We start from the raw sequence: 25,252 nt of genomic DNA on the forward strand, positions 1-25,252 counted from the left end.
TTGTATTGTTTTGCACTTGCGCGTTTTCTGTAGAGGACGCACGCGCAGTTACTTTCCACACAGAAACTCAGTTCTGACGCCCCAGTGAACGTGCTGCTCATATGTACTTTATTTTTGGTTGATATAATAATTTAAGTGTGTCATTTTTCCTTTTCATTTAAATTTGTAGTTAAAATAAATACAAATAAATGTATTTTAAAATGTAGAATTACAGCCTTGCGCTATTGTGTAGTGAAAATAACCCCAAAGCACCACCTAGTGTCCAACCTACGCTAATACTGTTAGCTCCCGAGTCCCGTAACTGCAGTGAACTGAACATGCAGCACCACAGAGAGAGGAACCTCAAGGATGATCCAGGTAAATGTGTGCAAATGTAAAGGGCCCCATTCCTATATTTTACCTGGGGCCCCCAAATCACTAAATCCGCCCCTGCTCTCGGGAGCACGTCACATCCTATTGATTTTCCCGGGGAAACCGGCCCGAGTCCTTCACTTACGTATTTGTCTCGTAAGTGTTGCTACAAGCTGTTCACACAAAGTGTTTAAAACCATGAAAATTCTTGCATATAGCCACTTATTTTTTTAAATATTTTTTTACATTTTAATTTATTTCAGTTAAAATTTATTCCTTTTCAAGTGACACAGGATTTTATGGTTTTAGGTTTAGTTAACTATAATAACCCTGGTGTTGTTTGTGTGTGTGTGTGTGTGTGTGTGTGTGTGTGTGTGTGTGTGTGTTTTGTCCAGCTTTACGGGACAAAGCACGCGAGCTGAACGCGACTCTGGGCGTGAGGGACGGAGCTCCTGAGAAGAGTGTGAACGAGATGAATGATGAAATTCAAGCCATGCTCGCAGAACTACGCAAACGACAGCTCTCCGGCAAGAAAAACATCGCTGATGAAGAACTGGGGTAAAACACACACACACACACACACACACACACACACACAGATGGAGTGTGCAATAAGCTTCCCTGCCACCAACACCTTCCATTGCAACACTTCAGCAGAATTATTTTACTTCCTGTATGTATATATATATATAAAAAATATAAAAAATCATGATCAAAATCATCCAGGCAGGTGGAGCTGGGGAGGTGGAGGGGTTCAGAGGAACTGTGATAGCGCACAGCAGGACTAGCTGAACAGCAAACACTGAACCAGACTATTTAAATGTTGAGCAAGCAATCTCATTGGCTACAGAATCAGCAGAGGCCAATCAGCTTGTGCCATGTCACAGTGGCAGTGATGTGATTACTAGCAGATTGCATGTAAAGGACCATCAGCCTAGAGTTTCATGACTAAACTATATGTATACAGGGCCTAAAACTAACTTTAGGCCAATGGCTGGTGACTTAAGAAAATGTACCAGCCATGAAACATAGATTAAGCATTATTAAAGTTACAACATTTATTCAGTCAAGAGTAGTGAGTGATTTTTTTTCTTTGTCCTTTGTTGTTGAACATTAATGACACAGACGGCAGCAGGAATATATTAGGCTGCTGTCACTTTAAGAGCTAATGCATGGATCCAGTATACTGTTACACGTCCTTTTTTATTTCTCAACAGTTTATGTTCAGTTAAGACATAACTAGGATACTCACTTTAATATATATATACTGTGTGTATATATATATACAACACATCATTATCTACATAGCACAGCTGATTGGTTGTTGTTGCATCAGTGGCCAATAAGCTGCGGCTCAACAATCAAACAAACACCGGTGTGTTGCTGTTAGCAGTGCAGCGCTCTCTCAGAAGCCCTCCCTCTTCCCCAGCTCCACCTGTATAGATCTGCTACGGGGTTAAAGCAACCCTATGGAACATTTTTTACCTTAAAATAATGTTTCCAAAATGGTTTCAGTGGTTCATCAAGTCGTAACAGGGTGAAAGGCACTTTGCGGTCCTTTATCTGCTATAACCACACTATGTCAGATTGCCAGATCGGGTGGCGTTTCTGTAGTTCTAATGAGACATAAGAAAACTACAAATTTGACTTGCTTTACGGCAAGCGTTACAATAGTCATTATTTAGTTTTCCGTCGTTTCTGATGTCGCAATACATCATCCTTTCATAAAATCATGCATCATACTCTACCTTGTCTGTGTCTGGCTGGATAAACAGCGAGTGCGCGTGCGACGGTAGGCTGCGGGCGGAGAAATGATTTACGACAGCGGCAATGGACAATTCCTCTTCCAACCTGTAGGGGGACCGCAGAGGAAAAGTCCCATAGTGTTGCTTTAAATCAGGTCTGTTACATGTCTTACAGGCTCACAGTAATGTCTGTGAATGTATCGGCAGTAGCAGATCTACTCCAAGACCAAATGCATTAACAATGCCATATCCATTACCATCCCAGTGAGCTCACTTGTCTTCTTGTCAAGGCTTAAACTTTTGTGACGATGAAGCGCTGGCCCATCAACTGTCTCGAGCGTCGTTCATGTTTGTTCACGTTCATGCATGGTTGAAATTCATAAAAACGTTACCTGCCAATATATACAGTGGTGGTCAGAATTAATGGCACCCCTGGTAAATATGATAAAAAATGGCTGTAAAAAATAAATCTGCATTGTTTATCCTTTTGATCTTTCATTAAAAAAAAGTCCCAAAAATCTCACCTTTCATTGAAGTCAAAGAATTGAAAGTGGGGAGGAAATCACATTATGAAATAAATGTTTTTCTCCAAAACACGTCGGCCACATGATGTCACAACTCTGTTCATTTTTTGCAATAATGGAAAAATCATACAGTATTGAGGTTGTGAATATTAAGTTCTCACACCAAACAGCATTGTGATTTGTTGCAAGCGTTCTATTCATATGTAAAGATCATATGAATATTACTCAAATACCACAACAAACCTCTTACATAAAGAGCAAATCCAGCCGAACAGCTGCGGATGAGGATGAGGATGAGGATGAGGATGAGGACGCCGCTCAAGCTCACAGGTTGGAATTATTGTGTTGGTGGCATTATGTTTCTCAGTCGTATTTTGTGGTTCATTGGATCACAGCTCAAATGAGGAAAGTTTCTCTTTCTTATGTAAAATCTTAATGAACTAATTAAAAATTGCCTGCGGTTGGGCAGGGGAGGAATATTATTCCAGCCTAATCAAACGACTTCTTTAATGGATTCCTCTGTGTGTACGGCTATGAGAGAACAGAGAGAGACACCTAGAGGAGGACCGTGGGAATGAGTCCAGATTAAACCAGTTGAAGAGCTTCAGCTTGTTGCGCTCCTGCAGGGACACTGGTTTAATGTCTCCTGTCTCCTCAGAGATCTCCTTTCACCTTGCACAAGACAAAATTTGTCCCAAAAATGCAATATTCAGCTCTGATTGTGGCATCCTCATTCAGGATTGTAGCAGATCAAAACAAAAACAAAAATGTATCATTCATATGTCATCATTTATTCACCCACATGTCGGTCCAAAACTGAATTCCTTGCTTTTTTTCTTCTTTTTCTCTGGAACAAAGTGAAAATTATTTATTTGATAAAAAATACAGGACAAAACAATAATATTGTGAAATAGTATTACAATTTAAAATAGCTGTGTTCAATGTTAATATATGAAGAGTTCAGATGCAAAAGCCTCTAAGTGCCATCTGAAATTTTCTTCTAGAATGATCATTTTTATAAAGCTTGTATATTTAAGTTAAGTAATTTCACTTGAATGACAATTAATAGGTAATTTGCATTGCCATTTAAGTGAAATTACTGACCTTAAATATACATTCTAGAAGAAAATTTCAGATGGCACTTAGAGGCTTTTGCATCTGAACTCTTCATATATTGTAAAGTGTAATTCATTCCCGTGATCAAAGCTGAATTTTCTGCATCATTATTCTTGCTGAAAACAGCTTAATATTTGTGTGGAAAAAGCATGATCTTTGATGAACAGAAAGTTCAAGAAATCAGCATTTATTTGAAATAGAAAACATTTATAACATTATAAATGTCTTTACTGTCACTTATGATCAATTAAAAGTATTCATTTATTTCAAAAAAACCCTTAACGTTTGAACAGCAGTGTAGCTGGTCATTCTTCTGGAGTTTTAATGGTTTCTTGATTCCTGAGTGACAGATAAGGAGGGAATGAAACGCGCTCTGGTTCTCTATCTTTATAGGGCCGCTGAGGCTCTTCTGGCTCGAGTGAAGCGATTGTTTGGAGATCCACACCAGGCCACAGAGGACCTGAAGACGGAGGTCAGTGATAAGATGGGCGATTACAGGCAGAAACTGGAGGAAGCTCAGGATCTGCTGAGGGACGCGCACAACAAAACCAAACAGGCAGAAGGTCTGGCTAATACCAACCAACTGAACCTCGACCGCCTGCAGGTGCACTGATACACAAACACGCAAACTTATGAAACGCTCCGTGTCTAGAGTCTAAAGCAGTTCGCTATGTTCGTGCAGGGAAAGAGGGAGGTGGCCGGGAAAAAGAAAAAGGAAATGGAGGGGATTTTGGCGGAAGGAGAGAAGATGCTGGACGAAGCTAACGCTCTGTCCGACAGCATCAACCAGGGCAAAGAGGTCAGTTTCATGCCAAACACACGACAGAAATGTTACACAAGCATGAGCGATGGGATGTCTGACCGGCTGGCGTGTGTAGGAGCTGGAGGAGATGGAGAAGGAGCTGGGACCGCTGCACGATAAGCTGGATTTTAAGGTGGCGCGGTTGGGTCGCGGTCTGGACGACTCCGTCCCGGATCTGCTGATGAGAGCGGAGGATCACGCCGGCCAGCTCAACGAGTCCGCTGCCATACTCGACAGGTGTGTGTGTATGTGTGTAATGGGTGGGTTTAGGGGTCAGGTTAGTGTAGGGGGATAGAATATACAGTTTGTACAGTATAAAAACCATTATGCCTATGGAATGTCCTATAAGTATAGCAAAACAAACATGTGTTTGTGCGTGTGTGTGTGTGTGTGTGTGTGTACTGCGGTTTTGCAGTGTCAGTAAAAAAACAATAACTGGTAACGACACAAATTTTGATTGCAGGGACAGATTAATAAAAACTTATTTTCTTGAGGTTTGTTACAGTACAATACAATGCTTATTTTTAAAGCACAATTTAAAAACCAAATTGTGTTTGGTTGTTTTTAAATTGTGCTTTAAAAATAAACATTGTATTGTATTGTAAGAGACCTCAAGAAAATAAGTTTTTATTAATCTGAATTAATTGGTTTTAATTAAAAAAACTAATTGCGAAGTTGACCAAAGTGCTGTACAAGTACAAAAGGAAACCAATAGTAAAAAAACACAAAACAACAATAATTAGAAACAATAAAAAACAATAAAACACAAGCTCTAAAATAGGTGGAATGCATGAATGTAAAATCATAAAACAGCAAGTCAAGACATATTAATGCCAAAGAAAATAAATTAGTCTTAAGAGTAGATTTAAAGAGATCAAGTTACAAAAGTCCAAAATTAACAAAAATACCCCCCAAATTCAAGATATGGGGGCAAAAAATGCCACTGCAAAATTCAACTGAATTGATTACGAATGAAATTAATGATAAATAAACAATAGAAAGCAATAAACGAATTAATTTCTCTTGGCTTGTTTTATCAAGCTGCTTTTGTCAACAAAATGTTTTTTTTATGTATTTTATTAATCAATAATAATCATTACAATATCAAGGGCAATAATATGAATATTGTAATACAATTGCAGCCTTACCCTGTTATGAATTTTTTTTTTTCATAATTGATATACTTTATTTGACTATATGTAAATTATACAGCGTAATGCAATTGTTGTGTAAATACACGTATGCCACCTTTACATTTCATAAAGGTAATTATGAAAATTGCCTCTAGCAAGGTAAAAAAAAAAAAAAACTGGAAATTAATTCCAGGCGGCAAATATTTCCTTAATATATTTATACATAAAATATTTCCTTAAAGTTAATTTCTGACCGTGCTACGTTATGAGCTCAAAACACTTTTATCATAGTGCATGATTTATGAACTAAAACATTTTGACATTTTCATCATATGTTAATCATATGTGTGTGTCTTCTGCTGTAGTAAAGTTGCTCAGTAGCTCAGCTCAGGTATGAGTCTGTGAAACACCAGTCACAGAACAATCTAAAATGACATGTTTGCTTCAGCAGATGAGCTTTTATCTCATGTTTGCTTTTGTTAACACTACTGGTCAGGTTTAGTGTAGGTTTTTGTAGGTGCTACGTTATTTTCAAACGCAATAGAGCATTAACCTTTAATCACCACTCACGTTCACTATGAAAGTGTCACGAAACATGCAAGAAGCCTAGGCTGTTGTTGTTGTCACCGATCTTAACCTGTGCTTGTGTTTTCTGTAGTATTCTAGCTGAGGCAAAGAACCTGTCCTTCAACGCCACCGCTGCTTTCAAAGCGTACACCAACATCAAGAACTACATCGACGAGGCCGATAAGGTGGCCAAAATGGCGAAGAAGACCAGCGTTGAGGCTCAACAGCTGGTGAGGAAACACACACACTCATCACGAGTCTCTACACCAGTGGCTGATGGGAAATGCTCTGCGTGGGCGGCAGCAAATTAAAATGCTGTTGCTTTTTTACTTACACTCATTTTGGAGAGTCTTTTTGCAGCCCTTTTCCATATTGCAACAGTTTATATCCCAACCAATAGCAAACAGGGGGAGTGTCTGGTGATGCTAGAATAAAAAAAAACAAAAAAAAACAGAAACAATCTCGTTAAACTGCTATAAACAATCCACATGAGTCAGACACTGAATACACCAATCCTCATCCATCAAGGGTACATGTTTGGTTGTATAAGCGACACTTTGTGTCTGTAGTGTCTAGAAATCACTAGGTTTGGATCAGAGTTTCACTGACTGCGTTAAAGCTGTTCAATTCATTTCAATTTGTCCTGCTTCAGAGATCAAAGCTTTCCCCCTGTTCTTCCATTATCATCCCCCTCTCCTGTCGTTCACCCTCCCTCACAGACACAGGAGGCCAAAAGGTCAAAACTGAACAACGGTGCTTCACACAAGACTGTCAAAAAACGACAATATGTGACAATATTAAAAATGAGCTTTCAGTGGCATTTTCCATTTCTCTGCATGACAAGCACACACTAATCATATCACATTCAGCTGAATGACTGGGTTTTGTGCTATGTTTCATGTTGGAAATAGAATAGAATATTAATTTTAAAACACAAATGTTCAAAAATGTTCTGTCTGTAGGCCTCAGGACCCAAAGGATCTCTGAAAGATCAAGCCAAGGCCTCTGTTCAGAAGAGCCACCGCCTGTGGAACGAGGCCAAAGAACTGCAGAATGACGTGAAAGGTGAAAATCACTAGGAGATTAATACTGTCCTGCAGATTCTCACTAATGTTCCCAAGAAGCCAGAGCAGCATTTTTGCCATGTCACTTTTTTCTTTTTCTTTCAGAAAATGGAGACAATCTGGGTGCTCTTCAGTCCAGACTGAAAAAAGCCAACAATAAGAACAAAGACTTACAGAAAGGCCTGAACGACACAATGGAAAAACTCAACGCCATCCCTCATGGTGTGTGTGTGTGTGTGTGTGTACACGTGTGTGCGTGTCTGTGTGTGTGTGTGTGTGTGTGTGTGTGTGTGTGTGTGTGTCAGGGTCGTCCTCACCAGCTTGACTGCTGAAAACATTGAATCTAGCACCTTAAACCTTCATAGGGTTTGATGTTTTCTGTTCCTATGGTTACAGAGAGGTGTGTGTTTGTGTGTATGTCACACACTGGATACAGGTGCTATCAGGACGAGGTTATCACTGAAAGCAGTGTGTGTGTGCGTGTGTGTGTGTGTGTGTGTGTGGTAAACCCTACATAATGTGGAAAAAATGTCACCTCAAAGATGGCAAAATCTCTGAAATCCTTCTCCTTGTGTGGACATTTTTTTTGGTCCCTTTAATGAAAACAGCTTATAAATCATACTAAGTGATGCTTTTTGAAAATGTAAAACTGCATAATGTTTTCTGTGATGTGTAGGTTTAGGGGTAGGGTTACTTTAAGGGAAGGGAATATACAGTTCCCTTTCGAGGGAACTTGCGCTGCGTCGATGACGCTGTGGGAACGCCCCTGTGTGATTGCATCTGAAGCACGTTTGTCAACTAGTCCAATGGCGAGAGTGAACGTCACGGGCGGGTGACGTCACGACCAGGGAAGGATAAAAGCACATCCGGTCTGACCGGCGTTAGCTTCTGTGCCTCAGCAAGCACTCTATGCCAAACTGTGTGTCTTATTTTTTGTTGTCTGTACCGATATTGTGCAGTCACTATATCACATAAAGCTTCTTCCTCCCGGGGAGAGAGCATGGTGCTCGAGCTATCTAGCTCTGAGAAGGTAGATGTGGTGAGTATCGAGGCAGGGGAAGAGGAATTTGCGATGTGTCTAAGTTAAATATTAGTTGGCTAGCCGAGAAACAGGCCGCTCATCCTAAAAGCAAAATGGACGAGCGTTTTCTGTCTTCCAATGTTCGACCTCCACCACGGGGCCTTCCATTCTTTCCTGTTTTACATAGATCAAGATCATGTGGCGGTGTCTCCTCGCCTTGGTTATATGGAGGAAACCTTTGTTCCTGTTCCAGGGTCCTGTGTTCGGAGTTCATTGTCATCGAGTCCCTCTCACAACAGACACCTTTTTTATTGGCTGGAGAACGGTAATGGAAGGCCGCTCAGCTCAGGGTCTGTGGAGGAGTCATCATTTTCGTGGCACATAAACTGCCTTGAGATGATGGTGGTCTTCATGGCACTGCAGCACTTCCTTCCAGACCTAAGAGACCATCCCAAAACATAGGAGCAGACATCCTGTCGAGACAGGGGCTGAGGCCTGGGGAATGGAGGCTTCACCCTGAGGTGGTGGAGCATATATGGGAGGTTTACGGCCTTCTGCTTGGGTTCCTGCTTGGGACCTGGCTGTTGTTTTAGAAGGCTTATCTATGGTTCCCTTCAAGCCCCTTGAGACGGTTTCAGAAAAGTTTCTGATGTTAAAAACAGTCTTCCTTTTAGCTATTTCTTCTCTTAAAAGAGTAGGAGATCCTCAGGCCTAATCAGTATCCCCCACTTGCCTTGAATTCGCAACGTTGGATGGTCAAGGCATTTCTTTACCCTAAACCAGGCCCATCATTCTTCTGCCCTCCTCCTTTCAGAGATCAGGACCAGGACCAGGAAAAGCTGAACCTTCTCTGTCCAGTGAGAGCGCTGGATACATGTCCACAGAGCTTCCCTGTGGAGGAAATCGGATCAGCTGTTTGTCTGTTTTGGATCACCTAAGAAAGGTATTCCTGCTTCTAAGCAGACAGTCAGCAAGTGGATAGTCCAGGCTATCTCTTTTGCTTACAAAGGTCTCTGGTCAGCCTTCACCTTTGGCTGTCAGAGCTCATTCTACCAGGATTCTACCAGGAGTAGGCCTTAATTTCGGGTGTATTCCTTATAAAGGTTTGTGATGCAGCAGGTTGGTCTTCCCTGCTCACATTCGTAAGGTTTTATAGCCTGGACCTGGACGCTGCCCCAGGTTCTCAAGTGCTTATGTCTTAGTTGTGCCACAGTTTCACACAGAAAGGCACTTGTAAATACGGCGTTTGGGTATTATTGTTCCCAAAGCGTCAACGATGCAGCGTCTCATTAAATTCTCAGGGAACTAGGGTTACAGTCATAACCTAAGAGGTTCCCTTTCGAGGGAACTTGCACTGCGTCGCCCTGCCATACTTCCTTCACCCCTGTGATCGACTTGCTTCAGCTAATAGAAGCTTACGCGGTCATTCCGGATGTGCTTTTATCCTTTCCTGGTCGTGACGTCAACCGCCCGTGATGTTCCCTCTCGCCATTGGACTAGTTGACATACATGCTTCAGACGGAATCACGCGTGAGGGATTGTTTCCTGAGGCAGTTATGGAAATGTGTGCAGCCACAGATCTAGCCCTCCGCTCCACTAAGCAGACGGCCCATGTCATTTGTTGTGCGATTGAAGCCGCGCTCACACCCCCTCCTCCTCACCGCCACTGCCTCAGCACTAAAAGATTCTCTATGGGTGCAGAGCTTGGCAGCTGAGAGCTAGCGTGGACAAATCCACAAGGAGTGGCCCACTCTCTCATCTGTAGCCCTCCCCAATTTATCAGATTGGGTTTAAAGCTGGGCTATATGCTCTCCCCTTGTAAGGGTTGGTTCTGATATACTCATGTTCAGTGTAGAGCTTAGCAGATGAGAGCTAGCGTGGACTATTTCACAGGGAGCGGCCCACTCTCCCATCTGTCGCCCTCCCCAATTCATCATATTGGAGATTAAAGCAGGGCTATGCTCCCTTGTGAATAGGTTAGTGCCCATTCTCTGGCAAGTCCAAGGTCAGAGCGAGGCCTTTGAAAGAGCAGAGGTGGACCGTATCATGTTTAGCGATCCATTCTCTTATCTGTCACCCTCTTCAGCTCATTTAGGCTGGATATTTATTCCTGTTCCCTGGTTTGGCTTATCATGCTGGGTTCAGTACTGTGGACCTAGCTGAGGCTATGTCTGTAGTCTTCCCTGGATAGCTCTGTGCTTAAGGGCTCTAGGCTATTGCCTGTCCTGCAGCCAGTGGCTCAGACTAGGTAAAGGCAGAAGTTCCCTGGTAAGTATGACCATGGGTTTTTAGCTCTAGGGTTTTTAGGGAGCAAGGCTATGGTGTCACAGGAGTGATGATGCTTACAGTATTTCTAACTCTGGGTCGAGGCCCATCGAGTTCTTCAGTGTTTGCCTGACAAGATTGTGCTTGATGACTTTGGGTATTAAAGGGGTCCTATAATGCTCCTTTTACAAGATGTAAAATAAGTCTCTGATTGTCCCCAGAGTGTGTATGTGAAGTTTTAGCAGAAACGCACTGTTTTTGTGTGTGTCCCTTTAAATGCAAATGAGCTGCTGCTCCCGGCCCCCTTTCAAGAAGAGGGCGGAGCTTCAAGAGCTCATGTGTTAGCAGCTCCGATTACCTCACGCAGACACGCACTGAAAATGTCAGAAACTGTTCAGCCTTTTATGTTCAATCCAGAGTCGGACAATGATGGTGAGACTCAAGAAGAAGTGACAACATGTAGAATGCAACAGGACATTTCTGAATGGTTAGTTGATGAATTTATGTAGCCTAGTTATCCATCTTCAAGTAATTGATTAGCATATTCTGACATGATAATGTATAAATCACTTGTGTGGGAACTGTTGTAAGATGCCTACAGAGCCAGATAATATGCTGCTCTTTTATATGCATGGGTGCTCCATGTAATGTCATAGGACTCCCATCAGCCAATTGGATTGGCGTGATTACACACACTGTGCTTCAGACCCTATAGCATCAGTGTGTGACGCAGCAAGACCTAAGAAGAGAACGAGACACTGCATCAGAAGCTGACGCTATAGGTTTACAGATTTTCTTAGATCATGGAGTAAAATATGACCTGTGTGAGATTCCCCCTCATGTGAATGTTTCAGCTTTATGAAAATGATTTTTGAGATCTGCTAATGTTTTCTGTATTAATTTTACATACTTGTTTTGATGATGACTGTAGGTCTGGCAGAGAAGATCCAGGCCACTAAGGTGAAGGCGGCAGAGGCCAACGACACGGCCATAGACGTCCTCAACCGTGTGAAGGACATGAACCTGAACCTGATGGGCTTGAAGAGGAACTACAGCGAACTGGAGAACGACGTCAAGAAAGCCAACAACCTCATCAAAGACCCAGAGAAAAACAGTACGACATCCATCCCACTCCAGCAATATTCTTGCTTGATAGAGACAACAGCTGCATGGATCATGAAGATTTGATTTCTTAATTGAAATGTTTGTGTTACAAGATCACTTAAATGCTTATTTCGTATTTTTCCCCCCACATTTGATTTTGAACGTCAACAGCAATAAGTATGTATACACAATTTTCTTCTTTCATCTGTGCGAATGGTTTTTAGAGCTTTCTCCGCTCCCCGAGGCTTCAGCATGGTGCTTTCATCCAGAGCACTGCATGTACAGAGAGAGTGTTTTCCCAATCGCTCCATTTCTCCCTTCTTTGTTTCAGCCCAACAGGATTAAACGCCGCCTTTGAAAGCTTCACTAAGCTTGTTATCCTAATGAGCGCTTTAGCTAATTACAGATGAAAACTCTGTCGTTTTTTTCTCTCATCTTCTCTTTTGAAATAACAGCTCCCTGTCTTTCGCTTCCTATGCTGCAAACGAGAGATACGATGTCAAATTTTCTTCATCTCCCATTTTCTGTTTTCTTTCTGAATTCTTTCATGGTCTCTTGTGCTCTTGTTTTAGAGCCTTTCATTTCATTTTACTTGTGGCTTTGCTATCGAGCATGTTTCTAATGCCATATTTACTTTATTCCGTCACGCTTTCATGTATTAGCGTTTGTGACGGCCGGTCCTCTGCGTCTGTGTCTGTAGTTCATGCGGCAGGTGCTAAAGTGAAGGATCTGGAGAATGAGGCTGATAAGCTGCTGGAGAAACTAAAGCCCATTCAGGAACTCCAGGACAACCTGAAGAAAAACATCTCGCAGATCAAAGAACTCATCAACCAGGCTCGCAAACAGGCCAACTCTGTGAGTACTGCCCATAATACTCGAGGAAACAGCCTATAGAGTCTCATGAAAACATAATACCTCAGGGAAGTCCTGAAGATGGTACATTTCAAACACTCTGCTATGAACGCGCACACATGCTCAATACATGTTGAATCATTTAAATGTTTAGTAGTTCTTGTTGATCCTTCCTTAAAGCAAGACACTTCAAAATCATTGTTTTTTCATGCACTGGTCAGCTTTGAGATTTCAGGCTAATTTGTGTCTTTAAATTTCAATTTCACTGAAAATAAATTGCTGTAAGATTTCATTTGAAACCATTTTCACAAACGGTTATGAAAGAAATGACAACACATTGATTTAAACCTGACATTTTAAAGTTACATATGTTACATGTACTTACTGTAGTAATAACAGTAAATTATGCATAATTACATGCAACTAAACCCTAACCCTAATTTTATAGTTAATATAAATATAGTTATAGCTAACCTTGATTTTTAAGTACATGTTGATATTTAAAACTTTGGTTACACTTTATTTTAAACACATTTTAGAGTCTGTCTTTAAAGGCGGTGAGTTTGAGTCAGAAATCTCCACTTCAGCAGCTTTACAAACACCAGACGTTAGTTTTATTCATATCTACAGGGTGGGCCATTTATATGGATACACCGTAATAACATGGGAATGGTTGGTGATATTAAAGTCCTGTTTGTGGCACATTAGTATATGTGATGGTCACCACCCATCTTGAGGAGTTTGCCCCCTCACATATACTAATGTGCCACAAACAGGACTTTAATATCACCAACCATTCCCATGTTATTACGGTGTATCCATATAAATGGCCCACCCTGTATATTCTGAAGGTTTGTTCATATATCATTCACCTGATTTATACAACATTTATTCCTAAATACATTTCCGAATGTATTGACAGTACTGACAGTATTTTCAAAAAAAAAAAAAAAAATGTGTGGATATTTAAGATAATGCATAATTTACATGTTTAAACATTACATTTCTGAAAACGTGCAATACAAAACAGTTGTCCTAATGTACTGTGATTACTCACCTGGGGAAGGTATGGCGACATCTATTAGTTAAAATAATTACCCTATTAACCTGCAGTGTCTTGCCTTAAATCTGCTACATAATTTGCTGCAAGAAAGGAAATGAGATCATTAATGTGCTGTCCGCACTCTCTGGCTTGACCTCTCATGACCTTTGAACCCTAGATTAAGGTGTCTGTGTCATCCAGCGGAGACTGTATCCGCAGCTATCGGCCAGAGATCAAGAAGGGCCGCTATAACACCATTATCCTCCATGTGAAGACCAATGCTGCTGATAACCTGCTCTTCTACCTCGGATCGGCCAAATATGTGAGTGTAAATCTGCCTCTGCCTCTGTTCCTCCGTCTTTCTCTTCTCTGATCTCTTCAGATCGTCTGCTCAAGCACTCGGACCTGAGGTTCACACTGTTGAGCTTGTACATTTGAGTCGGTTTTCTTTCCAAAGCATCTAACAAACATCTGCTGCCCCTGGCTAGGAAAAGGAAATAATTAGAGCTTATTGCATTCACACACACATAATGTTTGGTGCGTGCTGAATTTCCTCTGTCGTGTGTAGGTGGATTTCTTGGCGATTGAGATGAGGAAGGGTAAAGTGAACTTCCTGTGGGATGTTGGGTCAGGGGTCGGCCGTGTAGAATATCCCGATCTCGTCATCAACGATGGAAACTGGCATCGAATCGAAGCCTCACGGTAATTCAGGGTTCACATGAATACTACAGTATGTGTTTTGTTGAAAATCCAAACTGCAGTGAATCATTTTATATGTTTATTCTCATTACTTATTTGATTAAAGATATATTTTTGGTAAGTAATTAAGTAAAACTGAGTCATAATTTTGGTCTGAATAACATTACTATGTTTGATCTGAAGCTTCTGCTTAAATGCTTTTGGGTTTTTTCAGACATTAGTTCGGTAGACTAATGTCAACTGTGCCTACATTAGAATTTCTTTACAAAACTTAAGTCCATCTAATGACAGAAGTAATGGTGCATATTTATTTTGGGGTAAACATTGATCAAATAGCTGCATTCTTCAATCCCTCCATTAATCATGAGTGAAAGGGAGAGCAACTGTTATGTGTTAGCATTGCTCATTATCGGTGGTGTAAGTGTTGGTGTTGTCCAGTATCGGGCTGAATGGCAGTATCTCGGTCCACGCGCTGGAGGGGCCCAAAACTGGCATCTTGCCAACCCGTAGAAGTGCCAGATCCCCGGAGAGCTTCACTGTGCTGGATGTGGACCAGAACGCTTACCTGTTTGTCGGTGGCATGCTGGGCTCGGTGAAGGTGAGAGAGACCGCACTGCACCGCATCTTCTTCATTAGCATTTTGATCAGGTTTTACAGCAAAAATGCATAATCAACATTGAACCAACATAAATACACTTAAAGTGTACGTTTGGAGATTTTCAGACCGCTGTGTGGTGTACAGTATATGTACATGAACAGTGTTTCCTCTTTCTGTGTGTTACCTGGACCGAGTGATTCACGTTGATTTGTCAGTAAAAGCCTCATGTTTGTATTCCCGCCCACGGACTATCGGATCAGCAGAGGGTTATTAACAGAACAGGTCATGTAAGGTTAGGGTTAATATAACTATATCATACTTTGTCTACTCTTTGAACAGCATTATGGTAAAACTGGATCACTATGGCAACATCTTTAACACCTTAACGTGACAGTTTTGCTTCAGGTGGAACTGGCAGATTTCTTTCCATTTTCCCCTTCGTTTGGTCTAAAACACTGTGTTTGTGCTCATCCAGTATGAAATGTTGACTGCAAGCATGAAGGTTTATCATATTTTCCTTCTCTTTATTCTCTCTGTATTTAAGATTCTATGCACCCTTTAATCGCCGTCTACAAAGCTCTGGATCCTACACTGGAAACCCAGAGAAACTCCCGTTAAACGTTTACTCTTTGAATGCTCGCACCCGGGAGCGATACAAGTCGACACCATTATGAGTGAAAGTTTGCTTAGAAGTATTTCCTACTAAAGCAAGGTGGTATTTGACTCTGGTCAAGCGTATCCAGAGCAGACTGGTGGCAATGGCCTTGGACCGCAACAAGCCCAGTGCATTATGGGTGCTGAAGTTTTCCTACATATTTGGCAAAAGTGAAGAAAACAGCCTTTTTCTCAGGTTTCAGTAGTCAGGCCAATAGAGATTACCATATAATGACCCGAGGATAATTTTCACTGAGAATATTTCAGCAGTCATGTGGTGTGGTTTGTATCAGCTGTTAAGAATGCCAGATTTGCAAATAAATTTTATCTAATCATCACACAGGTTTGCAAAAAGGGCCAAAGTTGTTCACGATTCAGTTTTGAAATAGTAACGGGATCCTTTGTAAGACAGAAAACAAAAAGAGCACCCGATTAGCTGGATATTTACATACAATTGCTTATAGGAAACAGGACTTGAAAATGTCTTCTATTATTTATCAGTGATGAGGCGGATATTAATTGAGCGTCCAGCTTGTGAACGACTATATTATAACGACTATAAATATAATTTAAATCCATATATCCAAAACAGAATAAAAAAAAGGGCATCAAAACATGGGGACACCAGTACTGATGAAAGGCTAGAAACGTTCCAGCTCTGAGCTATGCTTTATCGTGTGAAATACATACTGATTCATGTGTGTGTGTGTGTGTGTGTGTGTGTGTGTGTGTGTGTGTGTGTGTGTGTGTGTGTGTGTGTGTGTGTGTGTGTGTAGAAGGCAGACGCTGTGAAAACCACCACGTTCTCAGGCTGTATGGGAGAGACGTCTCTGGATGGAAAAGCCATCGGCCTGTGGAACTACAGAGAGAGAGACGGGGATTGTGCTGGTTGTGTAGTCAGGTGAGTGCGCACACACACACACACCTGTGGTCTCAGTGTGAGGAGCTCAGTGTAATGATGTGTGTGTGTGTGTGTAGTCCTCAGCCGGCGGACTCTGAAGGCACGGTTCAGTTTGACGGAGAGGGTTACGCCGCCGTCAGCCGCCCCACCCGCTGGAACCCCAACGTTTCCACTGTCATGCTCAAGTTCCGCACCTTCTCCACAGACGCAGTCATGATGTACTTCGCCACCAAGGACATGGTAACAAACACACACTTACACCACGTGCATTCAAACACACTGCAGCTTAATCCAGTTGTCAGTTCACCTGCTTAATCTGTTGCTGTACACACAAAGTTAAGTCAAGTCAAGTCATCCTCATTTTAACAATGTAGATTGTTTCAAAGCAGCTTTTCAGAGATAAGCGTATAATTTATGGTAATAGAGATTGTTTTGGCTTTATAGCGGTTCTTTAATAAAGTTATTTTCCAGCTAAAGTTAGTTTTGATTGATTCACTTCCGTCGCAACGATCATTAGTTACTAAATTAGAGGCCGCTAAGACGACACCATTCCCTCTACACAGACTTTAAACGCGAACCTGTGAGAAACGTGCGCATTAAGAACTGGTTCTATAGTTATGTGCGTTTGAATATATGTGCGCAGGTTTGTAATTCCCTACAAACCAAGCCTAAACAAAGTACTGGTCTTTTCTTATAAATTTTGATACAGAATTTTATTTTATTTTGTCACTTCGGGGTAGATATGCGAAACGAAATCCCGACAACGCTTTATCTGTAGAGTGGGAAAGGGATCCTCCATAGGGAGAGACTAGTTGGCACTTCAGCACTGCGTTGTCATCGGTCCAGGCGAAGGTCCTTCATCAGATCTGGAAACGGCCTGGATCCGGCAGGCTGTGGGAAAACCTTGGGATAAACAAAGACACTAAAATTAGCGTAGATGCCATTCTTCTTATGATGTAACAAGTACATCAGGATTTATGGGAAGTGTTCCCGGATCCGGCTGACCTGATCTATGCAGCCTAACATTGAATTATAGAAGTCTATAATGTATTATGTGAATGCTAGGTCAAAGAGATGTGTCTTTAGTCTAGCTTTGAACTGACAGAGTGTGTCTGCTTCCCGGACAATGTTAGGAAGACTGTTCCAAAGTTTTGGTGCTAAATAGGAGAAGGATCTACCGCCAGCAGTCGATTTAGATATTCTAGATATTATCAACTGGCCGGAATTTTGAGATCGCAATAGACGTAAAGGACTATAATGCGTTAAGAGCTCGCTCAAGCACTGCGGAGCTAAACCATTTAGTGCTTTGTAAGTAATCAGCAATATTTTAAAATGTATGCGCTGTTTAATAGGGAGCCAATGCAGTGTTGACAGAACCGGACTAATATGGTCATACTTCCTGGTTCTGGTAAGAAAGAACAAAGGTCAGTCATTTACAGTGACAACCGCAATCTACAGCCGAATTAACTCCCAAAACATGCATTTACAACAATTCTGTGTGAATGGTACAGAACTTGTGGTTAATGTTGTATTAGACATAAATCAGAGATGTGTCTCTCATCTGGATGTGCGATGAAAGAAAATAAATCCAAATGCTGAAAACAAGTCCAAAATATTGCGACCACTTTGATAACTTTTAAAACGCGATCACTTTATGAGCTAAACCCAAACAACAAGCCCCAAAGCACTTATAATACGTGGCAGCACTGCAAGAGCTCACTCTGCCTTACCAACATGAACAAAACACTGGTTATGGTTTTACTAAAACTGAATGTTGCTATGGTTACCGTGGTGTCAATCATCTCAATTTTCGGATGTGTTCCGTTCACACACAGAATGATAATTAGGGGATTCACTCCTGTATTTAAATGCAGTTGTCACTCCTGAAACTTTACCGTGTGCATGTGGCCAATAAAATGAGCCATTTTACATAATTTGACATTCCTTCTACTGGATATATCTGTGTATCTCTCTCTCTCTCTCTCTCTCATTCTCTCTCTCTCTGTCTCTCTCTCGTTCTCGTTCTCACTCTCTCTCTCTCTCGTTCTCTCTCTCTCTCTCTCTCTCTCATTCTCTCTCTCTCTGTCTCTCTCTCGTTCTCTCTCTCTCTCTCTCTCTCTCTCTCTGAGCAGAAAGACTTCATGAGTGCAGAACTGAGTGACGGGAAGGTGAAAGTGAGTTGTGATCTGGGCTCAGGCACTGGCTCCATCATCAGTAACAAACGCTATAATGACGGAAAATGGAAGTCCTTCACTGTGTCCCGCATGAAGAAAGAAGGTACAGAAATCCCAAAAGAAGAGCTCACGACAGCCATGTGCGAGCGAATCTGTAGACGAGTCTGTAAAGGGTTTGAAAATGAACATGTATTACGTACCATAATGTCGTTCCAAACCCGTACTCGTTTTTGTCCTCTGTGAAACACAAATGGGATATGATGTTCACGCCGGTCTTTTGCAGACTGTGATATAACAGAAGTCTATAGGACATGTGCATGGTGAGTCCTCTGAGTCCAGATCTTAAATTGATTAAAAGTCTTTGGGATGTGCTGGAGGAGACTTTACAGAGGGATGGACTCTTGCATTGACAATACAAGATCTTGACCAAAAATGTTTGCAGCTCTTGATGGAAATAAATGTTGTGATGTTACTTCCATCAAGAGGTGCATCAATTTTTGGTAATTTTAATTTAATTTATTTGAGTAATAATCATAAATTAGGTGTCACTGGGAAGCTTAAACACTCTAAATTCATCCTGTGAAAATCATTTTGAAATTGAACATTGCGTTACCTTGGAAAGTTTCTTTAAAACCTTTTAGCGGCTCAATTCTTGTGATATCAACTTTAAATTTGGAACAACTTGGTTAGATGATTTTTTTTGTTGCAATTTTTGACTATGAATTATTTTGTCAAATATATATTTTGTATAAAATAAAAAAGTTTAGTTCAGTATACCATAGTTCTGTATTCCAAGTCATCCATATACTACATGAAAACTATTTTGAATAGTGTTAGGTAAACTGGTGCACAATTACACCACCACTTTCATCCACTACATGTGTTTTGTTGAACTAATGAAGTTGTCATTGGCTAAAACGCATGCTTTACTTCCTGAACAAGTGTCTGATTTGCTTTCACATTTACGTGAATTGCGCCACAGTTCCAGTGCAGCCGAACTGTTTTCACTCGTCTGAAAATCAATGTGTGAATGATTTGCAAGAAGCCGACTATTTCCTCTTTTGCCTTTCCTTAGCAACCATCGCCATAGTGAACATCGACACTAACGAGGACGAGCAGTTGCGGATGACGTCTCCAGGTGGCGCTACAGGGCTCAACCTGAGGGAAGACGAGAGGATGTATTTTGGAGGTTTACCCAAGGCTGGAAGATACAGGTATGGAAACGTGCGTTCACAGACAGACTTAAGCTGTTATTGGATGAATCGCTCCTGCATTTAAAGGATTAGTTCACCTCAAAATGAAAATTTCCTGATAATTTCCTCACCCCAGTGCCATCCAAGATGTTCATGTCTTTCTTTCTTCAGTCGAAAAGAAATTAAGTTTTTTGAGGAAAACATTTCTGGATTTTTCTACACACAATGGACTTCAATGGCAACCAAAATGTTGAAGTCCAAATCAATGCCGTTTCCCTCTGCACGATCCCAGCTGAGGAATAGAGTCTTATCAAGCGAAACGATTGGTCATTTTCTAAAAAAAATAAAAATGTATATACTTTTTAACCACAATTGTTCGTCTTGTGCTGGTCTGCGACGCGCCACGCATTACGTCATCATGTTGGAAACGTCACAAAAAAAAAAGAAGCAAATAATAAATTAAAACAAAGATGTCGGATTTTGAAGTTGGAGGAGAAAATGAGATGGAATTTTTCGCCCTTCCCTACCTTTCTGAACCGGAGTACGCAGACAAATAACTTGGATAGATGACGTTTCCAACGTGATAACGCAATGCGTGGCGCGTCGCAGACCAGCACAAGACGAACAATTGTGGTTAAAAAGTATATACATTTAAAAAAATTTTTTAAAATGGCCGATCGTTTCTCTAGATAAGACTCTATTCCTCAGCTGGGATCGTGCAGAGGGAAACGGCATTGATTTGGACTTCAACATTCTGGTTGCCATTGAAGTCCATTGTGTGGAGAAAAATCCTGAAATGTTTTCCTCAAAATACTTAATTTCTTTTCCACTGAAGAAAGAAAGACATGAACATCTTGGATGGCACTGGGGTGAGGAAATTATCAGGAAATTTTAATTTTGAGGTGAACTAATCCTTTAATATTGTTTTATGAAGCAACAGTGTTTTGTCGGGCATGTCTCCTCAGGCCAGAGGTGGTTTTGAAGAGCTTCTCTGGCTGCATGAAAGACATCGAGGTTTCCCGAACGCCGTACAATCTGCTGAGCAGCCCAGACTACACAGGACTGACTAAGGGCTGCTCCATTGAGGTACAGTAAGACAATAGAAGACACGATGTCTCCTTTCTTCCCCTCCAGTCTTTTAACAGTGGCTCAAATTAAACACTTCTCCACAGCTCTTTTATCCTGGGACAATAATGGAGAAAGAGCTGTTCTGTGTGTCGTCCTGAAACCAGAAGAGAATTAGCATTTCTGAGCTGTCGATTCCCTCTGGAATTTTCTGTGGGTTTTAAGAAAGACAGCGCTCAATTCATGAGTTTATTTTCTCGTTGTTCCAATTGTGTCCAATGTTTTTGGCAGAATAGAGAAATAAAGTCTTGCAGGTTTAGAATGGCACAAGGGTGAATAAGTGATTCACATTTAAAATTCCCATTTGAGCTGTGTAAATAATTCCCAAACGTGAAGGTCTAATGAAAACGTGATTGGTTGTAGTGACAACGTGCTACGATTGGTCAGCGCCATTATCTGATTGGCTTGAGATGATGGTGGCTGGAGTCCAACCTATTTGTGGATTTCCTCACGTCGTGATGCTAGAAATGTTTAAAATCCACAAATGTACAGGAAGCAAAAAAAAACATATTTGTGAATGTTTTTAATTCCCAAATCTCATTTTATTTATTGTGAATTGAATTCATTTTTGTGAAACTCGATATAAATGTGGATCTCATTCTATTTATTTGTAAATGTGTATAATTTTTGTCTATCTCTTTACATTTATTTGTGGATGATAATATATTTATTTGGAACAAAGGAACAATTCTAATCCCAGTTTGCTTTGTCCATTCAGTTAAACGGCATTAAAGGGATAGTTCACCCAAAAAATATCAATTCTGTCATCGGTTACTCGCCCTCAAGTTGTTCCAATTTCTTTCTTCTGCTGAACACAAAAGAAGATATTTTGAAGAATATGGGTAATCAAACAGTTGTTGGACCCCATTGCCTTCTAGAGTATGGAAAAATCCTATGGAAGTCAATGGGGTACATCAACTGTTTGGTTTCTTTTGTGTTCAGCAGAACAAAGAAACTCATACAGGTTTGGAACAACTTGAGGGTGAGTAAATGAGGACAGGATTTTCATTTTTGGGTGAAATTTCATTTATCATTCAGCAGAACATTGCACATGCAGTTTAGACACTTGCATTGCGTTTGCTCCGTCAATGCAATACATGCAATGACAGATAAACCATGTGCTCTTAAGTGGGCTTTTATGTGAACTGCTCAGCTAATGTCAATGGTATGATCCGTTCCAGGGGCGGCCAAAATTACACTTTAAAATCAGTTGTAAAAACCAGTTGTGAAATGTATCTTCATGCTTACAAGTAAAGCTTCATATTCATATCTATTATCTATTTCCACAACTTTTTTTTTTTGGTCTGAAAGAGCATTTTAAAATCCCTGATTTCTATTAAAATTTTGCATAATCCAAATATTACAATATTATCTGATATATTCAGTTTCCTCAAGGTCACATTTGTAAAAAAAAGAGCTCACCCAAATAAACAATGCAAAGAACTGCAGCATTCTCGTAGAAAATAACAGTGAAGTTTCCAGTGCAATGATTGTCAAATAAAGTGTTTTATTTCATCAGTAGTAACCACTAAATGAGTTGCAGCTTTATCAATGTTTTGAGCGGTATGACCGATTATTGACTGAAGCAAACAATTCACGATTTGAAAATCCCTGTTTCAAGATCGACGAATGTGTGTTGGTGAGATTTGTAATTCATGCATCTATAAAACGAGTGAATCATTACACTACGACCTAGACAGGAAATAAACACAGGAACATAGAGCTAAGCTAGAATCAAAATAAGAGCTGAGCCAAACCAGAACATAAACCACACTATTAATGGACAAATGAAACTAGTGTTCAACAGTGCATCAACATTCATTGCTGTGTGTTAAATTCTGGCATTCATTGTCATTTGATCTGAATAAATGTTATTTCCACATTGGACAATTATTGGAATTTTTTACATGTTATAGATTATACACTGTGGTAACTTTATTTTAAGGTGACATAGTAAAACATGTTACATGTGCTTACTACAGTAATAACAGTGCATCATTTCAAGTCACCCTAAACTAACCCTAGCCTTAACCCTATATTAAGTATATGTGGTTACTGACTCAGTACTTGTTACACTACTACAGTAATTACAATGTAACAATGTCACCTTTTTTTCTCTCTCTCTCAATGCAATGCAATTTTCCCCACACCCGGTGCAACTTAGTTTCCGGGAAAGAGCGGTACATAAAGCCATTTGAAAAGTGGTAAAAATGAGGATGGTCATGTGCTGAATCTATGAGTTATGGTATGACACCGCAGGAGGCTTCTGGGTAAAGCCACTAACTCAACCCTGGCTTTGTCTCTGTCAGAACCTCCACACCGTGAGCTTCCCCAGGCCCGGCTACATGGAGCTGAAGTCCGTGTCGTTCGACGTGGGCTCCGAGATCACACTCTCCTTCAGCACCAAAAGTGAGAACGGCATCATCCTGTTCGGCAGAGGAGGAGTGACGTCCATGACACAGCTGACGCAGGGCCTGACGCCCGTACACATCCCACGCCGCTCGCGCAGACAGACCGGAGAGGTGCGCACACACCCAAACACTGAAACATTCATTATTGAAGTGTGTTTAATGCTGATAACACAGTACATTGACATTTCAACTGCACAACAGTGCCACCGCCTCAGTACTCGCGTTTACCAGTAAGCAACAAAGGAAAATTTCTCTATAAATCTAATCTGGATTCTGGGCCGAGGATTCTTAATAGTTTCATACAACCAGACTTAGAGGCGGGTTTATTGAAAATCACAGCAATTGGTCGGCAAAACGATTCAATGAAGTCTGCTAACGGCTGCGGAGAACATATAAGAAACGAGTGGAAATGTATGTGGATTTCTGTCCCGAAGTACTGATAATTTCACAAACTTTACTCGGTCAACAGAGTGGAGTAGATGGAGAATTACCCTGGAGAAGGTGTTTTCAGTCTTACCAGATTTGCATCATTTCTTTGGGTAATTGTTCTTCAGGTAATCACCCTAATAAACTCTATCAAGCTGCCGAAGTTCGTTCCATCAGAATTTTCCACTGAATTCAACACATTGTGAAAAAGACAAATTCCATCAAATTTAATCACTTCAACTGCAATTAAGTCAAGTCAAGTCAAGTATATTTGTATAGCGCTTTTCACAATACAGATTGTATCAAAGCAGCTTCACAGTATTAAATTAAAATAATACGACAAGGTTTGTTTCTAGTGGAATTTATTGATAAAATGAGCAATTAATTCATAATGACACATAAAAAAGCACAAAGTTTCTGTAAGTAATGTCACATTTATTTCTTGAGTGCTTTATCAACTATGAAACTAAGTCAATATCAGCTGTAAAGCAATTATGACAATAGTGTCATTATCAGTCAGTCTAATGTTGATTCAGTTTAATAACAAAGTTGCAAAGGTAGTGTCATTATCCAGCTCAATTCAGTTAAAGAAAGTCTCATCCGATAGCATCATTGCAGTTAAATGAATAATATTACTAAATATGAATGTGCTTTCACATGTGACTGCGTCTGAGTGTTCACTGCATTAGCTGCGTAGCTTTACAAAATCCGACTTTCTTCCAGGCGATTGCAAACGCAGACACACAGTCGGCTGTGAGACGGTTCAGTGTGTTATTCCTCCTGCCTTCCTGTCTGAGCGCTTAGGAAGGTGATTATGGGTAATGGTGGAAGTCCAGGGAGCCGTGGCCTTCACTACGAGATCATAATGAATCCACGGGGTTACAGGGGTCTCACAGCCCATAAAAGAGATTTATTATCCGGGCAGGTTTGTAATTGCCTCTGCCCTTCAGCAAACAAAAGTTGATCTTTTTCTGTTACCAGGTGGACTAAAGGCCAGGGGCACGGCGATCATTTTAATTATAATATGACTTTCTACATCTTTGTCTGTAACGTCTTCATCATCCCTCTCTCTCTCTCTCTCTCTTCAGCTCAGGGGCAGCACATCAATTATGCGGCGTATCTGTAGTAAGCAGTCGGCGCTCTCACCTCCCCGTGATACTCCGTTCGTAAAAATAGATTTACAAGCCGCCATTTTGATGGATCGCGTCCAATTTGCGATAGCCCTCCCGGGAGAGGGTGCCGGACCGCCACCTTTTGAAAATCATTATCGCTCGTAAATTAAGTGGGTGTCATTTTGCAGGAGTGCGGCTTCGGAGAGGCCAAGGGTTTTCTCCACCGCTCCTCATTCATTCCTCCAATTTACGGCGAGTCCAGGGTCACCTGCGCTGCGTGCGGACGCCTGAGCGGCTCCGAGGGTTTGGAGAGAGGAGTCTGCTCTCGCATCGCTCTCCTCAATTCCAGTGCAGCGTGGAGAGGGCGAGAGTG

The 25,252-nt window shown here is 41.0% G+C and overlaps 1 protein-coding gene across 4 annotated transcripts in view; it reads left to right on the forward strand.

Moving 5' to 3' along the window:
- Nucleotides 1–25,252, forward strand: part of lama2 (laminin, alpha 2) — a 220,791-nt gene that overhangs the window by 180,859 nt on the left and 14,680 nt on the right. For 3 of the 4 annotated variants that reach the window (XM_084432101.1, XM_084432103.1, XM_084432104.1), the window contains exons 36-53: nt 747–909; nt 4,130–4,340; nt 4,419–4,535; nt 4,615–4,775; nt 6,330–6,468; nt 7,201–7,303; nt 7,408–7,524; nt 11,520–11,702; nt 12,393–12,547; nt 13,765–13,908; nt 14,155–14,288; nt 14,724–14,883; nt 16,314–16,438; nt 16,516–16,678; nt 18,571–18,715; nt 19,688–19,826; nt 20,771–20,891; nt 23,240–23,452. In XM_084432101.1, the coding sequence (XP_084288227.1) occupies nt 747–909; nt 4,130–4,340; nt 4,419–4,535; nt 4,615–4,775; nt 6,330–6,468; nt 7,201–7,303; nt 7,408–7,524; nt 11,520–11,702; nt 12,393–12,547; nt 13,765–13,908; nt 14,155–14,288; nt 14,724–14,883; nt 16,314–16,438; nt 16,516–16,678; nt 18,571–18,715; nt 19,688–19,826; nt 20,771–20,891; nt 23,240–23,452 (2,693 nt within the window). The remainder of the gene's footprint in view (nt 1–746; nt 910–4,129; nt 4,341–4,418; nt 4,536–4,614; nt 4,776–6,329; nt 6,469–7,200; nt 7,304–7,407; nt 7,525–11,519; nt 11,703–12,392; nt 12,548–13,764; nt 13,909–14,154; nt 14,289–14,723; nt 14,884–16,313; nt 16,439–16,515; nt 16,679–18,570; nt 18,716–19,687; nt 19,827–20,770; nt 20,892–23,239; nt 23,453–25,252) is intronic. The other variant, XM_084432102.1, reaches the window with a different exon arrangement.

This window comes from Rutilus rutilus (genome assembly GCF_951802725.1).
Source record: "Rutilus rutilus genome assembly, chromosome: 15".
NCBI classification, from domain to species: Eukaryota; Metazoa; Chordata; class Actinopteri; order Cypriniformes; family Leuciscidae; genus Rutilus; species Rutilus rutilus.